Below are 24,162 nucleotides of genomic sequence, written 5' to 3' on the forward strand. Positions count from 1 at the left end.
AAACGATTTAATTATATCGATTTTATTGTCTTCAGTGTATGTTCGCACGACCTTAGCATTAGTTTGTCACGAGAGCGGTACCAATCCTAGAAGTTCTTCTTTTGGAACATGGGAACACATATACCTGACAAAAAGGTCAACTTGTGTCGTGTCGTTTATGTCGTAAGACTCATCTATATCAAGTGATAAGGCAGAAGAAAATTGAATATCTTTCACCTGCAAATATATTACAATTCAAGACATGGAGAGGGGTGTGCTGAAAAGCGAGTACAAGTGGATGAGAGATAGAATCGAATCAGAACAATTTTTTAAAGTTTTTTTTTCAATAAAATAAATAATATTTGCACATGGAACTAAAGAGCCGCAGCTTAACATCCATAGAGCCGCAGGTTGCCGACCTCTGGCCTACACCATTAAACAAACACAAAAATGCCTCAGATTTCTAATACCTAACTACAAAACTGAAGGCGGTACATTTTGACGTTCATTCTGCGGTTTAAATAAAATTATAATTTATGAATCTTTAATCCTGTAATTCTTTCTTAAGAGAGAGAGGGAGTGAGAGACAGATTGGAAGAGTTTGTAAAATGCAAAGAAAGATATATTAGGGATAGGCAGATAGAGGGGGTGTAAAGAACTATTACGCGGTATCTAATAGAAGATTACATATGGATAGACAAAATAGTTTTCCATCTTTTTTTTACCTCCGTATCAAAGAACTCAAGGTAGGACAACAATTATAAAAAATTAAAATAGAATAAATGTGAGTTTTTCTAGTGTTCAGTTTACTGTATAGTGTACATAAATTAATATATATAAATCTAAATATCTAGCATGTTTAGAGTTCGATATCAAAGGTTACAATAATATAGATCTTTTGTAGATCTAATAGTTAATAGTAAATAGTTCATTAAAAATTATAAACTTTTTTTTACTTACTTAACTAACTTAGTACTTACTACTTAGACTTAGACTTAGACTTTAGTCTTAGACTTACTTTAGTGAACTTTAGTCTTACTCTTAGTTCTTAGTCTTAGTATTTAGTTTAGACTCAGAGTAGTCAGAGTTTAGACTTTTATTTATTTTTAAAGTGAAACTCCAATGGACAATTTTTTATATAATATATATATGTTTTGATTTACAGATAATGTATATATTATTGAATTATTATTATTCTTTTTTTAAAATTTGCAATAATAACTTAGTAAATGATGCTTTTCCAACGTTATTTTCCTGCGCATCCAAAACAGCCAGACTTTCACCAGGTTTCTATGTGACATCACAAATACGTTTAATTTAATCTATTGACTTATAATGGGAGACCATTCAGCAAAGCTTACATCCTTGTAAAAGAAATATATCTTCGTATATGCTGTTAGATCTAGGATCTTGTATGCAAAGAAAACAATGCGTATTAAAAGTAGATTTATATGATTTACATACTTGACTAACCACTGCACTGTGTATTTTCTCGCCAGACCACTCAACACACAACAAACACTATCGCTTGGTTGTCTTGTCATGACCGACTACACATAGTCTTGACTAGCCTTACACTGACCAGTTTGTTCGAATCAGTCAGACACACGATTTATTTACTTCTTGGGACAGGAAAAGGCTTAGATGAAAATGTTACTTTTTTTCTCGAGTTGGTTATCCAATGCTTTTAGATCTATTTATACAAGTATATATATATATATAACTGTATCATAGATCTGGACTAGGCCGTCACTAAGCCTAACAGCTACTGTAAGAATGAAGCGATACATTTGGTTAAATGTAGTTTCTCTTTCAGTATTGTTGAGGGAAGTGACGTATGAACTAGCTTAAAACAAAATCTCAAAGAATCCGTTTTTTTTTAGATGTCAAGAATTTACTAATTTATTAAATATAAATGTTTCTAAGCATTTAAATACAAAATGGTAAAATGTTTACTATTACAACTTTTCATGCAGAATTTATATGTCAATAACTCAAATTTGAAAAACCTTCGGAGTTTCCCTTTAAGACTTTTCGTTTTCTATAAAATTTCTTTAGTCACTTTAGATGCCAGTCAGTGAGTCACTGACTCTGAGACTATAATTAGTATAATTATATTTATAATAATAGACTATAATCTATATACTATATAAATAGCCTATACTTATATACTATAGGCTATAGAGGAGTATAGTGATTATAGTTTATAGAGATACTCAGATAGAGATGTAGAAATGTATATATTGAAGTGCAATTTAAATTTTCAACATGGGCCTACAATTTAGTACAAAGCCAATACCCTACAAATTGCCCTACAATACATCGGACTCAGTCATTCTCAGTGCTTAGCAAAGCTAATTTAAAACTGTTTTCTATTCTAGTCAGTGTTGCCTGAAGCATGAATTATTAAAATTATACTAATTATAGGCTATAGATTTCTAGATCTAGGTGTTCCATGAACTACTAGGCCTTGGACTTTGTGTCAATTAATACCTAAGCCTAAGTCCTAAGTAGATTTAAAATTCTAAATGCTTCTTATCACATGAATTATATAATGATGAAGCTAATACAGATACAGTTTGAGAGAAACTTTGTGCTAAAGACATTGACATGGTGTTATATTGAATAATATGTTATTAATGAGCAGGCTGCTAAAAAATTAGATGCAATACAACTATATCATGACACAATAAAGATCTTCCTACTAGCATAGAACAAAATAATTAATTCATCTTGAACTTTGAAGTAAATATGCATTGCAAATGGATAAACTTATACTTATAAGATAAAAGTATTTTGGAGAAGATCTATTCATGTGGGCATGTTTAAATGGACATAGATCTACTACTGGAGAAGAAACATTCAAGTGTTTCAATGATTCAAAGAAAGGTTGGGAGAAATGTACTGATATTTTTACATGGTGCTCTAGCAATGGTAGGAAAGATATATCCAAAAACTTCAATTTTTGTCCCTTATAGTAAAAATTGTAATGCGCATTTTCCTTATAATAATTTATTGCGCTTGGTAAAAATATCTTGCAGATATGCACACTTCGTTAGTAAAATTTGCATAATTGGCAGATATTTTTACTAAGGGCAATGAATTCAACTTTTCTTAAAATGTTAAATACATTTTAAAATGGCTATCACTGTACATACATTTTGCTAATAATTTATCTTCAGCATATTAAGATCTTGCAAACCAGCTCCTGCATTCACTTTAGAAAGAACTTTTCCTTTACTGTAGTCTTGTATGAAAGGCTGTATGGGAAGCAAAGTTAGTGAAATCCATGTTTCAATGAAAAGGTAAGTTAAAAATAAATAATTTTAAATATTAATATCTTATTATTTGTCTTCATTTAAAAGATATAATATATATAAAATTGTTAAAATTGTGGCGTTTATTATAGTGGCCCGGATGTAAAGTTGACCGCTTTTTAGTAACCTTGTACCTTAAAATAAAATGATTACACATTTATCCTCTAATCTAGTGGTCTTGTTTTAAACTTCTGTTGAAAATTCTGAGATTTCTACTCTTATTCTTGTTCACTGACTTTCATTGGGGTAAAACTAGCTACATAATACACAAGGTCTTCAGAAAATGGTTAACTGTACTTCACTTGCCTTGTAAGCCTTTAGGTCATAAAGAGAAACCTTTTTTTTTAAAACCTTTCATTGTAGCCATATTTTTTTTACTTAGGAATAGCTCCTCTAACTTCTAGTTCTAGTAAATTTGCTTTTTGAATCTCTTTTACTATCTCTAGCTTGTTAATTTAAAGATATTATTTAGAAGTTTGGATTCTTTTGAGTAGACGTGAAGCTTTTTATCCGCTGGAAAAGCTTAAACAAATTTTTGGTATAGAATTTTAATAAATCTAAATATATTAATATATATTTATTATTAAAAAAAGTATTTTTTTTAGGTCAGGGCGTCAAATAAAACCAAACACAAAATACATTCAAGACGATGACAAAAATTCAGGTGGCCCAAAAAAGGAATGTGGACGATCAGGTTGCCTGGCAACTCGTCCCATTTGTTTTGCTAGAGTATCTGAAAGGTAAAGTGCTTTTAAGGGTTATACTGAATCTAATTCCAACTACTAAGCTGTGCAACATTGTGTTTACAGTTTTCCATGAAACCTGAAAAATCTAAAGAGCTTAAGTAAAGCTGATGTAGCAGATAAATTAACTACTCTCTAAAATATGTCAAATTCCATACTCTAACATTCAAATAAAAATATTTGTAAACAAGATTTCAATCAGGGTTTTGCATCAAAAAGTAAAAAAAAATATATGTAAAATAGCTTACAGAAATAGGGCAAAAAAATTTACATAATTGTCTTTGACATTTGTTTTAGATCATTTATTTTTCCCTTGTCAATTTATTTAACATTACTTTTTTTTACATTTTAATTTTACATTTAGTTTCATATTAAATATGAATAAAAAATCATACAATTCATTTAAAAAATTGAACTTTAACTAATGGAAACCTTGTGCCTCATGCAGTTTAACAATATTGGAAATGTCAGGCTTTAAATTAGTGAAAGCAAGTCAAAGGTTTCCTCTTATGACAACATCCAGTCTATTTCTTTTTTTTTTTTTTTTTATTATGTTTGTTACAGCACTAAATCCAGTTTCATCCAGATATGTTGAAGGAAAAACTAAAAATAACAATTCCATTTTTGACCTCAATGTCTTTCTCCTAAGGGATTTTAACACTTTACTCTCCCTCAGTTTGGCAGATAATTACCATACCTTTCTGCTACCACATTCCATCATAGATTGACTTTAAATGCAATTTAATTTGTTAAAGTCTAAAATATCTCTGTGAAAACAATTTTACATTTAATGTATTGTTTAATTTTAGATGTGCAGGATCTAACTGGACTTCTAGATGGTACCATATAACACCAGGGGAACACTACTGTAATGAATGTTTTGAGTTTTTCTACAGAAGGTGAGTCAAATCGAGACCAATCTTTATAGAAGGTCTGAACACTGACCTCCAACGTCACAACCTGTGGGCAGTTTAGACCTATAGCCCGTTGCCCTGTCACAGGTCTGTACCACGTGGCAACATGTTTATTGTGGAATACTCTTTTCACTCTTTGCCATTTCTGTTTTAGTGAAATTCTAGTGGACATATCTAGTAAATCTCCACATCACTTTAAAATTAATATTGCCCCATGTTTTTTTATTATATAAAAAAAAAACCCTATTACATGACTAAACAAAAAAAAAAAAGCGTAGGAAAATTGTGTTACTCACAAACTTGTAGTTGACCTTTGTGGTTCAGTCATAATAACATAAGCTACCTGGCTGAGTTATGGAAGGGGGTTGCTTGAGTTTGAATTGTAATGGAGACTAGGGATTTCCTTTTAAGATTTTAACTTGAGCTTTCTGTTTGCTAAGCATTTATTGAATCACTGAAACCTTTAACTATGTACCCTCACATGTTAATCCTGAAAAGCATACTTAATGAGCATGGATCTGCTCTACACAAAAATAACAATCAAGCTCAGAGTTTTGTCAATTTAAGAATTGTCAGAGAATCCTTATATTATTAAAATTCACCCTTCAATGTGATTCACATATTTGCTTGGCCACTTTCAATGTCTATTTCAGTCACAAAGCAGGCTATGCTGAATATGACAAATGGAAGAGATTGTGGGCAGCCAAGGCTAGAACTGAAGCTTCTGTTACATCAATGATGATTGACCAAGTTCTTCCTTACTGGGTGCAGTGTCGAGCTTCTGGTTGTGGGAAATGGCGGCAACTCACAAAGGATTCAGATCTAACTGAAGAATTTATTGCTACATTTCAGTGTGGCATGACTACCACTAAATTAAACCCCTCGAAGGTTGGTTGCCATTTTATACATTTTTAAGAACTATGATTTGTTTTTATAGTTTAATTTTTTAAAGGCAGAATATATTTATATAAATTATGTACTTTTTATTTTTTTCAATAGAAAATGAAGTTTACTGATTGCAGTATTCCACAAGATGAGGTAATTCTTAAAAACAATTAAATCTAATTTATGTTTAGCTTTTTGAAGCTTTAAGGACAGATATTTTCTGTAAGACTGCTTGGTAAGAAATTTCATTGACTCAAATGCATAAAAATATTTGTATTGTATAAAATTGTAAACTCCAACATAAACATAGTTTATACTGTTTATGGGGCATGGTGGCTGGGGGGTGGGGTGGGGGGGGGTTAGCACTTGGCCTCTTATTAGAGGGGTCTTAGATTTGAATCTGTGACGACTGGAATTTTTAATTTCAGGATTTTTAAAACACCCCCTGAGTCCACCCAACTTTAATGGATACCTGACATAAGTTGAGGAAAGTAAATGCAGTTGGTTGTTGTGCTGGCCTCATGACACCCTCATTAACTATTGTCAATAGAAACAGATGATCTTAATATCATCTGCCCTATATATCGCATTGTCTTAACGTGGTACTTTACTTTTTTACTTTCTATATTGCACTTATGACACTAAAAAAATCTTAACTTGTTAGTTATATTCCAACTTCTAAAAAAACTTCCATTAGGTATTGTTGGTCTCCTTAGTCATAATCTAACAGTTAATATAATGATTCTAAAATTTAATTTGCATTATAAATATATTTATATATAAATTTATTTTTCAGAGAGTTCACTATGTGCATAGTCCACTCTGGCTTATACATAACAAATGCACAGCTTTTTTCAAGAAATCCCCAGCTGCCCCTTTCCTAAGTGCCTATTACCCAGATGGAGTAGGAATTAGTCCTACAGAAGCAGTAGTGGAGTTGACAAAATCTGAGAAGGGTAAGTTGACATTTGGAAACTTTTTTTTGAGTCTTTGCTAGTGCTCATAACTATTTGCAGATCATAAGAATATTTATATATTCCTGAGGCAGGTTTTAATGAATACAGTGCTTTGAGTGCTTTGCTTCACTTGCCCATATCCAAGATGATTCAAAAGCGCCATATGGACCTTATAAGAAATCATCTTATAGCTAGAGCCTTGTGAAACATTAGGTCATTGAGAGACATTTCTCACAATAGTAAGATTGAAGCAGAAACTCTTTGCTGCTGGTGCTTCTTTCTGAAGGTTCCTTGATTGTTGAGCCCATTTTTGGTTTAGGTCACACAAAATATCAAGGTGTTGTCCCATGGCCACTTATTCCTCTATGTACCAAAATCTGTAGGAGGCCTGTTATTGTATCGGACAAGGTGGAACTGCATAATGGACTTTTGGGACTGACTCACCTCAAAGTTAAACTGTTTAGGTCATCAATAGCAATGTTGTAACTATCTAGATTTTAGTTATAGTCTAACTATAAGAATGATTTGGGGATCTTTCTTTGTTATAGTATTGCATTTACTTTATTGACCTCAAGCTATACTGCATCTTCCTTGAAATGTACGAAATATAGCATTTAATTGTCAGCAATGTTAACTGTGGTTGTTGAAACACTCTTGGGTATGGTGTAGATAAAAGAATCAGGAGACAGTTTTCTTTGCTATTAGAAGCAGTAAGAGTATTCAAGACACTGCATTTACAGTTGAATAATTTATGAAACGTGAATATTTAGACATGATGATAAGTTAATTAAAACTAAGCTATGAATTACATGTCAACACTGGAAGGTGAAAGATTAAACCTTTCCCTGATGTCATAAACATTATTCTAACACATACACACACACTAATCATAAGTCTATAAACATTATTGAACATGTAGTATAAGTGTAAAGTTTTATAGCCCATATTGGCTAAATAATTTAGATTTACAAAGCATAGAATTAGTAAGTAATGTTGCCTCTTAATTCTCACCTAAAACACTAGTTTATGTTGCCTGCATGTTTACATTACACAGAATAAGCACAGGGATTTGCCTCAAGTTATTTGGTACAAAATCAATGCTTTCTTTAATTTAAAGTTTGGATAAAACAACTCAGGTCTGATGCTTTCATTTTTTTCCAACAGAGAAATTGTGTCCTTACATTGCTCCTTTCCCAAAGGGAGACCAGCCTTTGCAAGCCTTTGTTGTCACTCCTGATATGATGCTAGAATCAGAGATTGAAGAGTTCCCTCTCATGGCACAGGAGTGCCCCTATGTTTACCTTGCCATCAGAAATCTTGTATTAGTGATCTGGGCGTTAAATCCTAAAGTGAGTATTGAATATATATTGAAACATGTTTTTAAAAATTAAGCCAATCCTTACTGTGAAACCTATTTATATTGAGCTTTAGGGGGCTGTTCAAAATTCTAATGCATCTTTATACAGATGAAACTTTAAAAAATTTCTCTGTTGTGTATTAAACTAGTTTGTAAGTTTGTATGCAATAGCCGCATTGTTTTTGCTGTAATTTACAATGTCTAATTAACCACAATCATTCAAAAAATATGATTAGCAAGAAATCTGCTCTTTATTTTGAAGCTGCACATTTGATCTTTATGTCCATCTTAACTGTGCAAATGGAAAATGGACTATTAATTTCTAAAAATAGATGTAGCTTTCCATTAGGTCAAGGACCTAAAAAAAATTTTTTTAAATAAAGCAAACTCGTGAACATCAGAACATTTTATTTATGGGGTGAAATATGTAGAACACAGCTGGGTCTGTAAGGCCATGCACTCTTCCTTAATGTTCAGGTTCTAGGCCTATATTTTATGCAGTGAGTACACATTTTTAACAAAACTTTTTTTTTAATAGGCCATAAATGCCCATAAAATTCCAAATGCAGATCTGATATATTTATCAGCCTCGCCATTGTTAGCTGTGTTTGGTTACAGTGTTATTATTCTCTTAAATATGTCATTTGTGACCGTACCACATTTGTTAACATTTTCCACTTGGTTTTATGCAAATATCAAAACTGGAAATGTTTTTATAATATAGATATATTTTGGTGTTGTTTTTTTTGTGCGTGTAGGAATGGGTAACAAAAGAAAGATGCATGAGCCAACTTATCTGTAGAGGTCTGATTCGGGTCACCTGTATAGAACTCCTGCCACAGATCTTATCATTCCTAACGTGTAATAACTTCATTAATCAGGGATTGGTGAAACCTTCACCCACACTTGTATATAACACAAATTCTCAGGTAACATTTGCTGTTGTGTTGAATGAAAAACTTTATTTCCTTCTGTGAAATCTTATTTATTCTGTTTGATTTGTAATCATTTGGGTGAGTTCTGGGACTCTGTGTGATGAAATGATTAACTTGTGGTTGGGAAAGATTTAAAAAATGATTAGTAGGTGCAACAATGTTATTCTCAGGGACTAATGTATACAATAAAACACACTTAACAACATTTTGAATTTAAAAAGAATGAGGCACTTTACTTTTCACTATATGTAACAATTTAGCTTATTTATTGATCTACAATATTTTTCATTTTGTCATTTAGTGGGCACAAAATATTGTCTTTTTAATATTTTTTTTTATATACTATAAATTCTTCATAACCATTAAAGTTTAGGATGCATTACTAAAAAAAAATATTAAAAAGCCTTGTCTGCTTTTGAACAACTAAAATTTATTAAGTCGAATTCAAACAAAAGATAGAAAGCTACTTTTTTTTAATTATGGGGAATGCGCTAATTCCCATACTTTCCCTTTTTGTCAAAAACGTAAACATAACAACCGTAATCAAACAAAGTAATCTGCCGGCATATTATTCTTGAAGACTATGGAACATTCTTTTCTTTAAAAAAAATTTAAACCAAATTTAGATATCTATCTTAAACTAGCTCTATTTCTAGAATTTACACGTAGAACTTCATCTAATTCTAGACTTATGCTAGAAAAACATTCAAACTTTAAATAGTGGTGAAACATCCAAACTTTTTAATAGGGATGAATCATTCAAACTTTATAATAGCAGTAAAACATTAAAACTCTATAATATCAGTGAAACATTTGAACTGATTGGTAGCAATAAAACATTAAAACTTTATAATTGCAATGAAACATTGAAACTTTAAGATAATTGTAAAACATACAAACTTTCTAATAGCTGCGAGACATTCGTACTTTATAATAGCAGTGAAACATTAAAATAGGTAAAAAAACAAGTTCCCCTTTTAGTCCTTGTGATCTATAGGGCAGATGATGTTAAGGTCATTTGTTTCTTTGGTTAACCATTAATGAGTAGGGTGTCATGTCATCTTTACTTTCCCAACTTAAGTCAGGTACATAGAGTTGGATGGACTCTGGGGCACCTAAGAAATATTTATATTCAGAATTCTAGTCTTCTCCAAGATTTGAACCTAGGACCCCATGTATGAAAGCCAAGTGCTTAACCACTCAGCAAACGCAGCCCCAAACTTTGAAATAGCAGTAAAAAATTCTAAATTTATAATAGCAGTAAGGCCGTAAACTGCCTAAAAGTGGTGACACATTTAAACTGAATAATAGCAGTAACTTATTAAAACTTTAACATTCAAATTTTATAATAGCATAACATTGGAACTTTATAATACCTGGTTAGGGTTAGTATTTTTTAGTTCAGTAGAGCAGATTTTGTTCTAGGATAAGTATCTTTATTATCATTAGTGATAGCTTTAAGTAAAATGTTTTTAATTTAAAAAAATGAACTTTTAAAAAAATAGGCTTTTAGAAAAAAACTTACTAAGTGTTGACATGAAGACATTGATATTCATATACACGTACTAATGGAATAGTGAATGATAGACTAATACCTGTAATCCATTATATTATTTATAATTACTACAAATTATTTCCAACAGCATTACCTTAAATTTGTACTCAAAGTATTTTTTGTTAGGGAGGTTGGAGGGGAGGCAGGGGTCATTTTCTATTACAACTGCTTTGTTTGTGTTTTACAAACTTGAACTTAACATGTAAGTTTAGAGAGTGATCTTTTGAAAATAACATGAGCTTAGATCAAGTCTTCAAAGTGTATTAGATATTTTTTTTAGTTTTATATTGATTACAAGTAATTTTTTTTTAATGTTTCAATGTGATTCCTTTATGAGAAGACATTAATTCCATAGTAGAATTGTTTGTGTGACTTCTTGCCTTTGTCCATAGAACTCTGTTGTTGTAATTGGTGCTGGTGCCAGTGGTCTAGCAGCTGCCTATCAACTCAACTCTCATGGATTTGAAGTAAATATATCACTTAAAGTAGATTTGGCTAATATTAGTTTGGTCCAATTTTATTTTTAGTTATTTTAACTTTTGTGAAGCACATTTTTAACTTGCTTTTATCTCCTTCCTCTGCCAAGTATTTCACTTTATTCATAATACTGACTCAGTAAGAAAAAATATATTCAATCTTTACCAAAACAAAAAAAATTTAAAAAGCAACAACCCAACATTTCCATGTCTAATTCTGTTGTTTTCTACCTCAGTTCTGTTTAGTAATAATTTTTGTCCATCCTTTAGTTATAATAAGCTAAATGATACATTATTGATTTATGAATGACTTATATTAACATGTATCACATAACACAAGTTAACAGAAGTAACAGACAGACTCACTACAATATTAACTCCCTTGCCAAGGGAAATGAGTCTAAATAAGGACAACTTACACATAATTATATATGCACAATGATAACACACCCAGACTTTATTGAATCTAATTTATTGTGTGGCCAACATAGAGTCTGAACCACAGTTTTGATAGAAATAGAGCTGTCTTTTTCTTTTGTTTTACTTTAATTTAATTCTTTCTCCAGGTGATAGTGCTTGAATCCAAGGACAGACTTGGTGGCAGAGTCAATGACATCATTCAGGATGGCATGGTGCTGCCCACTGGTGGGCAGATGTTGAATGGTTGCTATAACAACCCTATGGCTATTATGGCATTTCAGGTATGTTACCAATGTAAATGAGAAATTCATTTTAAATCCATACAAAAAAAAGTCCACTAAAACTTGACTTAAAATAAATTTTGTTCCCATATGCTCTAACCCTGTTAGTGAACTCTCATCTCTTCTTCTTTCTTGGATTAAACCTTTTCTTCTCAAGTTACTCAAGTTCAAATTATCAATATATCAGTGTCAAAGATACCATTTGAAAATAAGAGATCAATTATATTTAAACCCCATAGAGAAACAACAACAACAAAACTTCTATGAAGCTATCAATTTTACACTTACAAACTTTTTTTGTATACAAATAAATATCCATAATAAATTAATTCTGACACATTTTTCTGAAAGATTGAACTCTAATATGAAAACCTGCACAGTAAAAGTGTACAATTAACCAAACTAGTGAATTTTAAACCATAAAAAGTAGGCGAGATGTGATGTGCTTTGTCTTGAGTTTTTGAATTTGTGGTTAATTTTTTTTTCTAGATTGGTATTGAATTAGAAGAACAGACAGACATATGCCAGCTGATCACAGACTCTGGGGCTTTAGTAGATGATCGGCTAGACCGTAGAATTGAGTTTCACTACAATGCAATACTAGACATTGTGTCTGAGTGGAGGAAAAGTAAAAAAGAAGTGGCTGACGTTCCATTGCTCTGTAAGCTTGATGAGATTTTTACTTGTTTGTATTTAATAAGCTAGAGACATCTTTAATTTTTGTGCAATAATTTGCTGGTATTTTCTTAATAATACAATTCTATTATAATAAAGGACAAAATAAAATAACAAAAGAATTTCTAAGAAGAATTTGTATTTGATTCATTTATTAGCCTTCTTTAGTTGACTCACTAGAAACAGCAATGACCAATATAGTTTGTGGGGCTTAAGTTCTATTGGTTATCACACGTTCTCTTGGTGATCTTACTAGCATTGTAATAGTGTTACATAACTAGAATGTCTGCATTGTATCAACATAATATACTAACTTAATGGCATACTTTTTTAATTTGTCTGCTATTTGTCTCCTGTTTTTAAAAATCCCTACATTTAACAAGATTGATTTCAACAACAAATAATGCTTTTTTTATATATGTTTCTAGACAAGTTTAAAGAGTTGCATGAGGAATTTGTTCATGAAACTCAAGGCTATTTCTCAGTGGTGAGTATCAACATTTGAGTAGGCCCTTTTAAAGTAATTAATCAGGAATGACATAACTAAATCTAATTATCAGGGTATCAGGAACATAGAAACTAATTATTGTAATAATAAATGACTCCCTATGGTGTTACCATGAAGATAACATAAAGTGTTAATATAGGATATAAAAAAAATTAGTATGGTAAAGCACAATCACCAATAATTAAAAATATTCCAAAAAATATACTTGACTACATAAGCTACAGCTGAAAAGGACTCCAGCTTTACTCAATGGTTACAAACAAAATCTTGTCTGTGGAGAAGTAACTCAAGAGTCACCTATCAGCATTCAATTCTTGGGTCATACAAAATTGCTTTATCTTCTCAAAAGTCACAGTTAACACCCATGGCCCCTTTAAAAGTGGATAGATGACAATGGTTATCAACAACAAAATTAACATCCGACATTAGGCAAACAATATATTAAGTTAACAACATGGCCTCCTGTTACAGGTTATGGGTCTACTAGCCCTCTCTATACAAATTACACAAATCAAAACATTGAGGAGTCATTCACAACAGAGGTCAATTAGAGTCATACAGACAAAAAAATTACTATTAGTAAATAAAATAAAAAATAAGTTTGAAGATTCTGACACAGGATGCATCATTATCTTATTTACTGACACAGGGTACTTCATTATCTTATTTACTGACACAGGATACATCACTATATTATATACTGACACAGATTACATCATTATCTTAAATAGTGACACAGGATACATCATTATCTTATTTACTGACACAGGGTACATCATTATCTTATTTACTGACACAGGGTACATCATTATCTTATTTACTGACACAGGGTACATCATTATCTTATATACTGACACAGGATACATCACTATATTATATACTGACACAGGATACATCACTATCTTAAATAGTGACACAGGATACATCACTATATTATATACTGACACAGGGTACATCATTATCTTAAATAGTGACACAGGATACATCACTATATTATATACTGACACAGGGTACATCATTATCTTAAATAGTGACACAGGATACATCACTATATTATATACTGACACAGGGTACATCATTATCTTAAATAGTGACACAGGATACATCACTATATTATATACTGACACAGGATACATCACTATCTTATATACTGACACAGGATACATCACTATCTTATATACTGACACAGGATACATCACTATCTTATATACTGATACAGGATACATCACTATCTTATAAACTGACACAGGATACATCACTATATTATATACTGACACAGGATACATCATTATCTTAAATAGTGACACAGGGTACACCATTATCTTATTTACTGACACAGGGTACATCATTATCTTAAATAGTGACACAGTGTACACCATTATCTTATTTACTGACACAGGGTACATCATTATCTTAAATAGTGACACAGTGTACACCATTATCTTATTTACTGACACAGTGTACACCATTATCTTATTTACTGACACAGGGTACATCATTATCTTAAATAGTGACACAGTGTACACCATTATCTTATATACTGACACAGGATACATCACTATCTTCACTAAAACACAGGCCATAGGTTAACATCTCATTGAACTAGGTTAAAGGGATCAACTTTTTTTTTCTTATTGAATGCTTACATTTTTTTGACCACATTGTGTCTTAAAAACTAAACAACTTTATGTCACAATAGGTCATTGTGCTTTTCTGTTTTTAAGAGCATTATTATCTAGTGCATTTAAATAATACATTTGTTTCTAGTTGCTTGTAATGCAGGTAGTGGCTACTCAGCTCATACACAATAATAATAATGGCGTTGTCTCTGATTTTGAAGATTAAGGATGAGTGCAGTATTTCACATGTGATCTGCATATTTTCATACACAAAAGCTGGTACATTAAATATGCTTTTTTTAAAGACTGGGGGCTCTTTTTATGCATGTTGTTTCCTTCGCTTTGTTGTCTATGTTTTGCTTTGAGTTTGGTGCTGTGCTGGTATCATTCTAAAATTGTGTTTCTTTGATTTTTTTTCTTTTTTTTTTTTTAAGTTTCTTTAGTCAAAAATGAAATTATTTAAATGTTTAATAAAAAAAAAATTGAGATATAATGCATTTTGCAAAATCACAATAAAAACAAAAATATCTATGAATGAATTAGAAACATAGTTTATCTTCCCCACCCCTAACCTATTCATAAGACATTGTCCTTGAAAACTTAATATATAAAGAAATATATCTAGCATATATCTGATGTACAATTGTGCACAAATTTACTAGGACAAATTATAATTGCCCAGCTGTTTGTGATAAACATTGAATGTGTAGTATTTTCACTAATATCCTATAAAGTTTTATTTATATGTCACAAAGGATTTATTAAACACATATATTTGTTATAAAGTTTTTAAAATTACTAAAGAATTCTAGCTGGTTCCTATTTCATTCTGAACTAATTGCCATGATCTATTCAAATTTCATATCTTTCTCTTCTGTAACAACTGCCACAATCTATTCAAATGTCGTATCATTCTGAAACAACTGCCGTGATCTATTCAAATGTCATTCTGAAACAATGGCCATGATCTATTCAAATGTCATATCATTCTGAAACAATGGCCATGCTGTATTCAAATGGCATATCCTGAAACAATTGCCATGATCTATTCAAATGTTATATCATTCTGAAACAATGGCCATGATCTATTCAAATGGCATATCATTCTGAAACAATGGCCATGATCTATTCAAATGCATATCATTCTGAAACAATGGCCATGCTCTATTCAAATGTCATCATTCTGAAACAATGGCCATGCTCTATTCAATGTCATATCATTCTGAAACAATGGTCATGCTCTGTTCAAATGTCATATCATTCTGAAAAAAAAATTCATGTTGTGTTCAAATGTCATCATTTTGAAACAAATGAAATGATCTATTAAAATGTCATGTGGCATGGAATTTACATTTTTCACCTTTCCGAAGATCATGTTTTGTTGCTTTACCTATTTGAGAAATCATTTTAAAACTTATTCTTTTTTTTTATTAACATTAAAATCTTTTTGTTTTTAGGGCCTCATCACATACTATTTTGATATTTTGTAGTATAAAAAAATCTGTTTAAAGGACCACTTTGATTCAGCTCAAAATCTCTGCCATTCTAAAATACTTGAAACATCCTGATGTAAAAAAAAAAAACTTAAGTGTGAAATGCAGAGCTAGTACTGTACAGTTCATGTACTAATATAAATACAGTATAATCTCATACCAATGCTTTGTTTTGCTTTACCTATTGTTCTTTTGCTAGTGCAACTTTTATTTTTAAATTTGTTGTTGTTGCTTGCTTTGCTTTATTTATACATTTTTTCATCTCGACCCATATGAAAAAGGGCGTGTTTTTACAGGAAGAAGAGCGCTTGATAGATTTCCACCACAGCAGCCTGGAGTATGCTTGTGGGACATCTCTTGATAAGGTATCTGCCCTCCACTGGGACCAGAATGAATTATTACCGCAATTTGGTGGACCCCATATGAAGTTGACTCAAGGTTTTGGCTCAGTATTGACTAAGCTTGGTGAAGGTCTTGATATTAGACTAAATACAAAGGTAAAGGCATTGATTCATCATGTGAGGATCTATCTAACACCCTTCTTGTGTTTACTTTTTTTTTCAAATTGAACTTTGAAGATTTTATTGTTTTTATATTGAGGATTTTATTTTCTTTCCCACATTAGGATTTAAAAAAAATTATTTGTATGTCATTCTTTGATAATTTTTGTGTGTATTCTATTGATCAGCTATTTTTAAATACTTTTCAGGTTACAGATATAGATTACAGTGGGCAGAAAATAGTTGTTAAGTCAAACAGTGGAACATTTCAGGCAGATAAGGTAAATAACTAAAGGGACATAAACCATTTCTGAATCATAATTTTGTAACAGACTTTTTGGAAAGTAAAAAAAATATTAATATATCGACTCTGAATTTTAGTAGAATGTAAATATTAAAGTTTTTAAAAAGTCAGCTCTAAAATCATATGAATCCTTTCAAAAATTTGTCTTGTAGATTTGATAGTTTTGTCAATGTATAACTGTATCTTGGTGCTGTACACCATGAAATGTAATCAGTGGAATGCTGCAATTGAAACTGAAATTAACTGGTAAAAGATGGATTGTATTTGTTTGCAAAATTTAGTTTTCTTCATTTAATTATTTATGATTTTATTTGAAGCTCTGCTTGTAAATGTTTTTCATGTTAGTTTCATTAAAACAACTTTATTCTAAATAGTAGTGTTTCGTTTTTTTAACTTCAAATTCACTTTTGAAATATATTTTTTTTTATCTAGGCGCATACATTCCAGGTTGAAAAATAATTGATCTAGCTATTGATATTGTTAGCCCCTTAAATTTTTATTGCTGGCATACTCAATCTGTATTAAACTGGGAAGGCATTAATTATAAAGTCAATTTCTCATATAAATAATGATTAAATGCATATATTTTCTAATCATTTTATTATACTTTTTTTTTGGCTCAGAATTTAAAAAATAAATTTTTGCTTGTTTTTACCACCTCAAAAAAAAGTAAAAAGAATTATTATTAAATTGTACATATTATGTTAATGTTTCAATTTAGAAACAAATTATGAAGCTCAATTCTGGGTTTTTCAATTAATACTGGTATAGCTTTTTTTTTGTCAATACTATTTCTTTTTTTGCCTTTTTTTATTTGGCAGGTGCTGGTCACACTTCCTCTGGCTGTACTGAAGGCAGGGACAGTTAATTTCAAACCACAGTTACCTCCCTCAAAACTTAAAGCCATCTGTTCTCTTGGTGCTGGATTGGTGGAGAAGGTGAAGTCATTATAAAAAAATACATAAAACAATAATATATTCATCATCTTCCTTCTTCTTTGTCTGTTGAACCATTAGGGCACCACACACTATCTTTTGAACCATTAGGGCACCATACAAGACCTGTTGAACCATTAGGGCACCACACAATATCTCTTGAACCATTAGGGCAGGGCAACACACAAGATTTCTTGAACCATTAGGGCACCACACAAGATTTTGACCTTTTTCCATTAGCCTCTTTTTTTTTGCCTTGGATTGAATTTCTTTCAATGACAGGCCTGCCTATTCATTTATGTGGTCATCACTTTTTCTGTCTGTTGCATCTTCTTTTTCCTGGTACTGTTCTATGAAGGAAGAATCTTTGAGAGCCCTGTTCATCAGAAGTGCCAAAATGTAACAAAATCATTCTTTTTCTTGAAGAACTTAGAATCTTTGTTAGTCTCTCCTATTATTCAAGTAAATGAAATGATCTTTAGTGCTACAACTTAACTCAACATCTTTTATATTCAAATTTATACTCCATCCTCTACACTGAAATAAAACTTTCTTCCTTCACAACTAAAATGAGAGTCCCTTACTTGTTACTCAGCTTCTTGTCACATGATCTTAGTGCTCTAAACAGTTCCCCTTTCATGTACAAACTCATATTTGTAATTTAATTATGTTGTTATTCCTTATGTCACTTTCCACCATGTGTCTAAAACTGACTTTTTTTTCCCTATAGGTGATGTTACAGTTTGACCACAACTTTTGGTCAAAGAAAGAAGAACTGCCAGTATTTGGTTGTATTCCTAAATCAGAATCTCATCGAGGTCTTTTCAATGTTTTTTACTCATATCATTGTAAACAGGTGAGTATATACGCAACTTTGTTTCTGTTTGTTTTTTTCTTTGATACATCTTAATAATGAATGTAAAATGGTTTGTGTTAATTACATAGATTTTGGATTTAAAAAAGCACTGATAATATGTAAAAATAAAATAATGGTTAGTTATTTTTTATTTGTTAGACAGTCATTGTGTTATTACTAAAACTGTTAAGTTTTAATGGGAACTAAAAAAAAAATTTTTTTTCAACTTGACAAAAACTTCAGCCTTGCACATATCTTTTAATATTCCTTTTATGTTTGTCTTCAGTCAGGTAAACATGTTCTTTCCAGTTACCTTGTGGGCAATGGGCTTTCCCAGATGCAGGGCAAGTCTGACGAGGAGATAGTTCATGTCTTTCTAGAGATTTTAAGAAGCATTTTCCCAGACAAGGTAACAATCCCAGAGTTGCTTTGCTTGGTATCAATAAGTGTAAATGTTCACTTTTTTCTTAAGATAAATGTCAATCTCCTATATGTGATGTTAGCCTAAGAAATGCTACTGAAGTCAAATATAATATTATGTTTTGTGTTTTCATAAAAAAATTGTTTAATCACCCTAATACTCTAGATAAGAAAGCTAAAATCAAGTTACTAAGCTTAGGAATAACCTCAGCAAAGTGAAAGTGTGTTGTCATATTATGTTAATAAATAATAGAAAAATAATTAATACAGCTAAAAGGAAGTGCTAAGATTAGCATTGTTTTAATTTTTTTGTAACCATTGATACAGATTTTATAGTAATTTTTAGAAAAATACATTTACAAATGTAATAGTTATAAATGGAAATGTTCTACAATATAAATGAATCCTTTTCCCAATTATCGATTGGTTTAGCTGACAGCCTCAGCTCACATTCTGAATCAATCACTTATCCAAAACTTATGAAAGTTGTGGCATGCAAGCTTTCCTTTGAGAATGAAGGTCCACCCGTTTGTGGATCTAAAGAGGATTGAAAACATGAACATCACATTGACAGTTTATATTTTATTTTTAAGTCACTTTCTAACAGAGCTCTTTGATCTGCTAGACATCCTAAATTTCTCAAGATTTAAACTTAGATCTTAAATAGCAGCCAATTCCTTCATGACTTTGCTTCTAGATCTTGTAGTTTGGGCTAAGGGAATCTGAAAAGTTAACTTTCTTTATGTTTTAAAAGAGAGAATCTATTTCTTTTTGTATTTTTGTTTTCAAAGGAAATTCCAACACCTTGTTGGAGCACAGTGACCCACTGGGCTGCTGACCCTGATATTAGCATGGCTTACAGTTACATCCCAGTGGGCTGTGATGGTGAGGCTTATCACGCTCTGGCAGAGACTGTTGAGGACAAAATTTACTTTGCAGGAGAGGTAATATGTTGACATCATCATTCTAAGGTTCATTCACCAGAATCTTTTTTCTTTTAAGATAGTGCTTATCAATATAGGCTATGAACTTCTTTGTGGCACTCTGCAGACCACTTAAGGAAAGAAGGGGGGTACTACAAAGAAACAAAAAAAAGTTAAGTGTCACCTTAAAAGTGCTTTTAGTCAATGCGAATTATCTGTTGGGTCTCGTGCCCAATCCAGGACTGGTGTTACTAAAGGATCAAAACAACTTTAGTTCACATATTTAGCTTTCTAAAATTAGTAATGATGATTGCTCATACATTTATATTTCATTCTGACAAATGCTCTTCAGGACAACATAATTCATAATAATATAATCCTCTTCAAATTGAATGAAAAACCCCTGTTGATGACAGGCGCAGAAGATGTAAAGAAAGCTTAAATAAACCCCGCTGACCAAAAGCTTTGTCTGCATCAGATATAGAAATGTGCAAGCTGCAACTGGGTTTGATTAGTCATGTGAAACCTGCACTCATCCTTAATCTTAATCTTTGAATCAAAGACATTACCATTTATTTTTAATGTCACAAATGAGAAAATAATCTTCCTACTTTCCCACTTTTTCTCTCTAGAGAAACAATGAATGTGCCCAGGGGATTCCTCTCCAGGATGCATTCCTGGGCTTTAGGCTAAAGGATCATAGGTTTCATTAGATTTTTTTAGTCCATCTCTCAATCTTCCTGTTATTAACCCAAAAAATTATCAACTGTATATAAAAGAAAGATTTTGATTTCTTTGTTGTTGTTTTTCCTTGAAACACTTTCATTTATCTTCAAGTAAATGCTAACAAATTGGAAAACTTGGATGACTTTTGTTTATGAATGTTTCTTTGTTAAATTAGCTTGCATACCTAAAAAAAAAAGAAAGCTAAATATCTCTGGATGGCTGCACCTGAAAGTTTACTACTACATCATTTCAGCATTTGATGACTACATAGAAGTATTGCTAAAGACTAACCACTCATTTTCCAACAATGATTTGTTGTGTTTTTTTTTTTTTTTGCAGGCCACCAATCGTCAGTTTCCACAAACAGTCTCTGGAGCATATCTCTGCGGTGTTCATGAAGCAAGGAAGATAATCCAGTCCTTTAATTGAACTTCCTCCCCTTATCCATGGAAGTTTTGCTAAAATGTTCTTTGTAAATCAAAACACCACTCTTTATGTATGATGATATGAGCAGTGCTTTCTAATGGGCACTCCAAGGGAATGTAATACTTTTCTTAGTTAGCTCTTAAGAAAGGGAAACAATTCTCTTAATAGTAAGAACATTATTTTTTTAACAATATATTATTAATGAATTTCTGTCTCAATTCAAATTTTTTTCATAATCTTATTTAAAGCAAGAGCTGTAGAGGTCACTTGAACTTAAGCAGTATGTTAAGGACAACTAGACATAGCTCTTGTAGCATTTGGTCACCCAAATTTTTGTCATAAGGGAAAAGAAATATCTGATGCAGTTTTGGTATAACTTACATAGGCAAAATCACTCTTTATGCAGTGTACCTGGCAGAAAGAGTGCAGTTAATTTGAGGTTTCATGGATTCCCCCACCAAGCATAGCCCTTTTTCAGTGAATTGTTGAGATCATGATTACCCTATCATAAAAATGTGCTGATGATATTATCCCTTTTTAGTTTGAAGTTAAATTCCTTCATAGAAATTCACATTGAGTCTACTAGTCAACATGGAATGAAAGAGGAAGTCAGTTGTCAATCTTAATTTTCTTCTCTGGAATTAAATGCCTTGTAAACAATTTAGAAATACAAATGATTGGATACCAACAGCTTAATATGTCAAGTTGTGGAATTGTTTTTTTTACTACTTTATCTTTTGTATATTATACATACATTGGTTTAGAATTAGTGACTTGTGTTTTTCTAAGTTTTGAGTCATGAATCTTATTTAGGTTTTTATTTAGAAAGAAACATAATTTGTGTATGTTACTGCATTAATAAAATTGATTTCAAAGTGCAAACTATATTTAAAAAAATGAACTAATGGCAGCAAACTGTATAGAAAGAAAATAAAACGGGTTATTTTTGTTTTGATTGTTTAAAATTGGAAAAATGTCCTTGGATGAATGGTTTTGTTGCTTGTTTTGTTTTCGTTTATATTTGTGTTTTGATTAAGTGTTTACCTTGTGAGGTTCTTCCAGCCAAATTATTTTCCATGGTCATTGTTTTTTAAAGTTCAAAAGCACTTGAAGTAAACAGCATTGGTGACTTGTCTCTTATCATAGTCCCTATAACTTTATTTTTTGTATGTATTAGTCACATTTGGATTTATTCCTCATGTTTCCTAGTATTGTATAGGTTCAATACTTTTGTTTAAATGGAACTTGCATATTCAAAACTCATCTGTTAGTCCCATGTAATTTTACTGGCACATCTATTAGTCCTAAGTAGACTACTTCTCTTGCCCATAAATTAGGTTCAAAGCCTTTCACTATTTATTTAGCATCCTCCTGAAGATTTTTTGTGTGATGCTGGGTGTGTCCGCCCCATTACACAACCATCTTTGCCAACCAGTCTAGTGTTGATTCCCTATTACAATAAAAAATTAATAATTGCTAAACAATTTCAAATGCAATATTTGACTCAGAAAAAAGACTCATTTTATACAAGTAAGCAGTTTTGGATAACATTTACAGATTCTTCTCTTACTTTATGGTATGCTTGTAAAGATATGCATCTTTTGTTTTGTAAGATGTCTGCTGAAAGTTTTGAACACATTAATTTTGTCACTATATAAATAATTTGTTGATTGTGTTTTTTATGAGTATAGTTTACAAAATGTTTATCATGTATATGATTCAGTTTGTGCAACCGTGGACTATAATATATTTTGTAATTCTAACTATGATGTTGTTGCAATAAAGATCCTCTTTAAATAATTATACAAACTGCCTGCTGTACATGTATTCCAAATACTAGACACAGTTGATAGTCGTGTTTGATATAAAACATTATTAGAAATAAGTAAAATGTAAAAATAATTTTTAAAAACAGCTTATATTGAGGGAAATTACATCAATTATTTTGAATCAATCACATAATTAGTTTTGAGTGGATCTAGACCAACAATAAAAAAAATGTTTGTGATTGGAAATTTTTGTTTAGTGCAACTTTCATGTTTAAGGCATGCTCATTGTGCTACGTTTCAATCAGTTTTACTGATCAGTTTTTGTGTGTGTGTGTGGAGGGTTGTGGGAGAAGGTTTTTGTGCTGCCTTTTCAAAAGCAGTTTTATAAAAAGTTGCTGGAGTTTGAACTCAAGGTCAAGAGCCGACATGCTAGCCACTGATTTATCCATGTACTTATAATAATAGAAGGTTTTATAGGCTATTTTTAGTTTAAATCTTTTTTTCATAACAACCTAATTCTCTACACAATCCTTATCTTACCAAAGCTTATTACATTTTCTATATAAAACAAAGGTTAATTATTAAAAGTAATTGATTAACTAATTTGTTAATTTTTTTAAATCGATTCATGTGTTGGCATCGACAAAGAATAATTGTGCCTAGTTTCAACATGATCCGAGAATGGAAGAAATAATGAGTAAAAGACTCCGCACAGGCAGATGGAGTCAGTTTATATAAAGTTTTGTAACACGCAAACTAAATACAAATATATTTTTTTTAAAAAAAAGCTTCTTTAAGACTAGATCTACCAATAATGTGCAAGCGTTAACAATTATTTAAGGGGACTAAACCCAACAAATTGAGCCATATCTGTGAATATTGAAGTATTAGTTTCCCTTGTCACTATTAAACAAAATAATGAATTACCAGTATTTAATTGTCTAATGGGTTACTTTTTTTAAAATCGATTCATGTCTTGTCAATGAATAACTGTGTGAAGTTTCTGCTTGATTCGAGAATGGGTGTGGAAGAACTAATGTGTTCACACTTTTGACCAGACAGATATAAGCTTTGTAAAAAAAGAATATTAAATAGTCTACATAGAAAGAGGCCAAAAGAAAAAAAAAACTACATCCAACTAAATTGTACTTCAAACTACTTAGGTGTGTGTGTATCCCCCGAGTACGCTA

The 24,162-nt window shown here is 31.2% G+C and overlaps 1 protein-coding gene across 3 annotated transcripts; it reads left to right on the plus strand.

The window, feature by feature from the left end:
• Positions 1-656: 656 nt before the first annotated feature.
• Positions 657-23,012, plus strand: LOC106053835 (lysine-specific histone demethylase 2-like). Of its 3 annotated transcripts, none has more exons than XM_013209471.2 (20): positions 657-725; positions 3,162-3,284; positions 3,902-4,036; positions 4,849-4,938; positions 5,607-5,841; positions 5,953-5,991; positions 6,635-6,794; positions 7,959-8,143; positions 8,910-9,080; positions 11,034-11,108; positions 11,684-11,818; positions 12,308-12,479; positions 12,922-12,980; positions 16,395-16,610; positions 16,823-16,894; positions 17,739-17,855; positions 18,583-18,708; positions 18,995-19,117; positions 19,920-20,072; positions 21,117-23,012. In XM_013209471.2, the coding sequence occupies exons 2-20, from the start codon at positions 3,232-3,234 to the stop codon at positions 21,204-21,206; spliced, it is 2,406 nt and encodes an 801-aa protein (XP_013064925.2). In that variant the 5' UTR covers positions 657-725; positions 3,162-3,231; the 3' UTR covers positions 21,207-23,012. The 3 variants fall into 3 exon arrangements, with proteins under 3 accessions (XP_013064925.2, XP_013064927.2, XP_013064926.2); XM_013209473.2 differs by having other exon boundaries at positions 16,410-16,610; XM_013209472.2 differs by having other exon boundaries at positions 709-763.
• Positions 23,013-24,162: the final 1,150 nt, after the last annotated feature.

Source organism: Biomphalaria glabrata, chromosome 17 (genome assembly GCF_947242115.1).
Source record: "Biomphalaria glabrata chromosome 17, xgBioGlab47.1, whole genome shotgun sequence".
Classification (NCBI taxonomy): Eukaryota; Metazoa; Mollusca; class Gastropoda; family Planorbidae; genus Biomphalaria; species Biomphalaria glabrata.